The following is a 3,581-nucleotide window of genomic DNA, read 5'->3' on the forward strand; positions in this document are numbered from 1 at the left end:
TTAACGCTCGTACCTCTGAGTTAAGGCTTGGACGTTACCCAAAATGACCCTTCGCTTGCACTTCGGCGAGTGTAGTTTTGTACCAGTTCACGTCCAAGCCTCTAACTCCGAGAGAAGAGCTTTTAAAAACTGACCTCTGGCTGGTGACTTTAATTGTAGATGACCAGTCAGCCTTCAGTTTCATGTTTTGATCGCCTCTTTGAACACCGATTGATAAGGTCCATAAGAACTTTCCAAACACTAAGAATAAGAAACAGGTTTCCAGAGGCAAGGCAATGCTTTCTTTCCATGTCAGTTTGAGAAGTATTCCAAAATGTGCTCATTATTTTAGGATCAATATTGTCGTCTCAAGCATTCAAAGTAAAAGAGTTTAATGCTCGTGACAATTTGGTCGAGAACTCTTTCGAGTACTTCAATTTCAAATTGTATCCATTTGCATTACTTATCAAATTGAATAGTCTTCAAAACTGAGGAATTGAAGTTTGGACTCAGCTGTCAGCAAGATGATGCAAACATTCATCCCGCTAAATATGGTCAGGAATGACTCAACAACCATTCATTCTGTTTTTGGTTTGGTTGAGATGGACAACCATTTTCTACTAATCTCAGTCCTACGGTGTTGTTTATCTCGTCAATTCTTGAGAGGATGGTGGGACACAAATGGCATCGTTCTGTTGAAGCCTTGATAAGACTATAAGAGCTTGGGACGATCTTGATCCTGAATTGATCGGTACACAAAGCTGGCTTGTTGTTGGAGGTCGGGCAGTAACGGTGGACCCGCTATTAAATTAGTATATGTCATGTTAAGGAATATTTGTCCTTTCCCCTTCCCTAAAAAGAAGAGATAAACAGGTATTTGGGTGGATCACTTTTGATTCCTGACTATGTTTTTTTACAAGAGTTATGGAAATTTGGGAAAGGTCTTACGTGGATATGCATGCAGGTTTGAAACAAATTCAAAACTTTGATTTGTGATTAATGCATCTCGAAAATCGCCACCCTAGCTACTTACGTTTATGTCGTAACTGTAAAAGGAAAAGCGGCATTCAAATCGCTCTTGAGTTTGAAAAAGTCATGTATTGTTCGAATTGTACTCTTATGCCTCATTTCGCTACCTAAGTTAATGTTCTACCTAGACTGGTCCTTTCAAATTTGCACTAATCGTTTGATTACCTCGAAAATAAGCCTCTATATTATTGCATAAACTAAGTGTGTCAGTTTCCTAGCATTTTCGAGGGACCTTTGACGAAGAGAGAATTTAACCCATATTTCATAAACTTCATGTGTCACTAGAACAAGGCCGTTCAAAGTTTCCAAATAACCCTGAAGGGGACAAGATGTCATCTAATAGAAGAGATTAGGCCTTTTTGTAAGTCTGTCTGTAATTAAATAAACAGCTTCAAACAATTCAAACAGCACTGACCCATTTCTAGTTTTCTCCTCTGACCATGATATCAAGGTTATCATATTTAAGAGTTGTGAGGATTAACGGAGAAGATTGTCATGATGTTGTAAAGTTAAAAACGTCGTGTGAGACAAATGCAGCTAATTACTGTGATTGCCTTTGTATTATTAGCAACAACAAAAGTTGGTGTACTTTAGTTCAATTCAATTCAACCTGCGCCACAATGATCCTCCTCCAGTTCTCATTTTACTTGTGGTATCACAGCCCCCCGATGGGTCAGCTCATAATTCGGGTCAGTGGCCGGGTTGACATTGGCAACACTTGCTGATATTGTTCCGATCAGGATTCAGGACCAAACAGACAGGCTGTTTAAGGTCCTCTTTGAGCGGATTTGATGACTTGTTGCTCCACCAAAAATTTCGAGGATTTGTTCACAACAAAGTAGGTTTTCCTGGTACTTGTCGCACAGGCTAATGATGAGCAGGAGGACGAAGAGGATGCAGAGGACGAGGTCGTGCAACAGGATGACGAGGAGGTGGGTGGCGAAGAGCTGGGCGATGAGGTTGATGAGGAAGAGGAAGAGGAGGAGGAGAGGCAGCAACAGAAGTTGGTAGAATTTGCAGCCACTGCAGCTGCCACCATAAGACTATCTTCGTGACTCCTACGGCGTTTAACTCCCAGGGCTGGTCGTCTTTCAAAAACGGTTCCATTGGCAGACTGGCGTTGAAAAATTCGGTTGCCAGAAGGATCGGATAATTGCCTTCCTTGTCTCCTTAATCGAAGCAAAGAGCGTCGTTTTTCTTCGCTAAAATGGGATGAACTTATGGCCAAAGGCCAAGGTCCATTGAGATTTCTGCTATTAGGAAAGAAAGTGGCCTCGCCTCCACCTTTGGCTAATTTCAGTCTCTCCATGGGAGTGCCCTGCGAGAGGTTGGGGGCCGCACTGTGATATCGTCGACGAGGAACAGATGGAGGGGAGGTGGGGCAGGAGGCCGTGGTCAATGATGTCATGTTACTGCAGCTCTTCCACCGACGGGCACGGGTTTTGATCACGGGTAATGGCATAACCTTGTCTTCGAGTTCAGATATCTCACTGGTGGTTCGCACGCGGCTGTGATGGCTCAAAGTTCGGTTAGGAACTACGCCTACGAGCGAAGGCGACTCCATGGCCTGTTTTGTACTGGTCATCCACGATGCTGCTGGCAGCCTTTGATGTTCAGTCAGTGTGTCGGTGCCTTCAGGCGACGAGGGTCGAGAGGCCCCCGCAGGAATTATCTGCTCTTTGCGTTTCTTTAGCGAACTCCGATAACGCATCTTCAATGTCCGATAGACAGATTTGTCCTCGGTTTGACAATATTTTTCAGCATCTGTTGGCAGCGCGGAAGAAGCCCCACGGGATCCATGAATGGACGAGATGTGATAATCCAGGCCTGGGTTGGGCACCATGCCCAAGCCCAAAACCGCTCTTATCCTCGCTCTGACCTCTTGAATGAAAGATTGAATCAGTCCCTGACTCGACAATGGTGCAGCAGTCCCCCCTGGCATTGGCTCGAACTGATTTATGGGCGAAGACGAGGATGAGCACGACGTCCGTCGAGAATACTTGTCATTCTTCGGATGGCAATGAGCTTGAGGAATGGGAGGATCAGCTTGGTCCTTGGCTAAGGCCACCAAGCACTTCAGAGACAATTTCAAGATGGTCTTTACGGCTGCCACCCACAGCCAAAATCCAAATCTGGCAATCGCCTTGAGCATTCTGGTCACCGGGGATAATTGGAGGGTCGATTGATTACCAAACGAGTCGACTGACCCCGCCCAAGATGGGGTCGCTGATGTAGTAGCCAACATAGGTCGGAGGGAATCCTTTTTGGATATGGATGTGTTGTTGAGTCGTCTGTTTCTTCATCATTTCAACCATCATAGTCTTGTCCTCTTGGTTTTTTGGCCAATTGTTGCCTCCGTGCTCTTGGGTTCGTCACTCGACGATAGGTAAGTCACATACTTGCAAACTGCAGTAGACACTGTCTTGTAATGCTACCCGGAGATTCGAGAAGCACGTTGGGTCAAGTCGATGTGTGTTTGTAAAAGAACTAAATGATATAACTGCACTCTTCATTGTCTCGTACCGGTTCTTGGTCGACATCGAACATATCGGGGAGAGAGAGAGAGAGAGAGA

General features: G+C 44.9%; 1 protein-coding gene across 1 annotated transcript; it reads right to left on the reverse strand.

Annotated features, from left to right (window-relative positions):
• Positions 1-1,774: 1,774 nt before the first annotated feature.
• Positions 1,775-3,160, reverse strand: LOC131880766 (uncharacterized protein DDB_G0271670-like). Its single transcript, XM_059227464.1, has one exon. It carries the CDS (start codon positions 3,158-3,160, stop codon positions 1,775-1,777), a length of 1,386 nt encoding a protein of 461 aa, XP_059083447.1.
• Between the last annotated feature and the right edge of the window lie 421 nt (positions 3,161-3,581).

Source organism: Tigriopus californicus, chromosome 5 (genome assembly GCF_007210705.1).
Source record: "Tigriopus californicus strain San Diego chromosome 5, Tcal_SD_v2.1, whole genome shotgun sequence".
NCBI lineage: Eukaryota > Metazoa > Arthropoda > Copepoda > Harpacticoida > Harpacticidae > Tigriopus > Tigriopus californicus.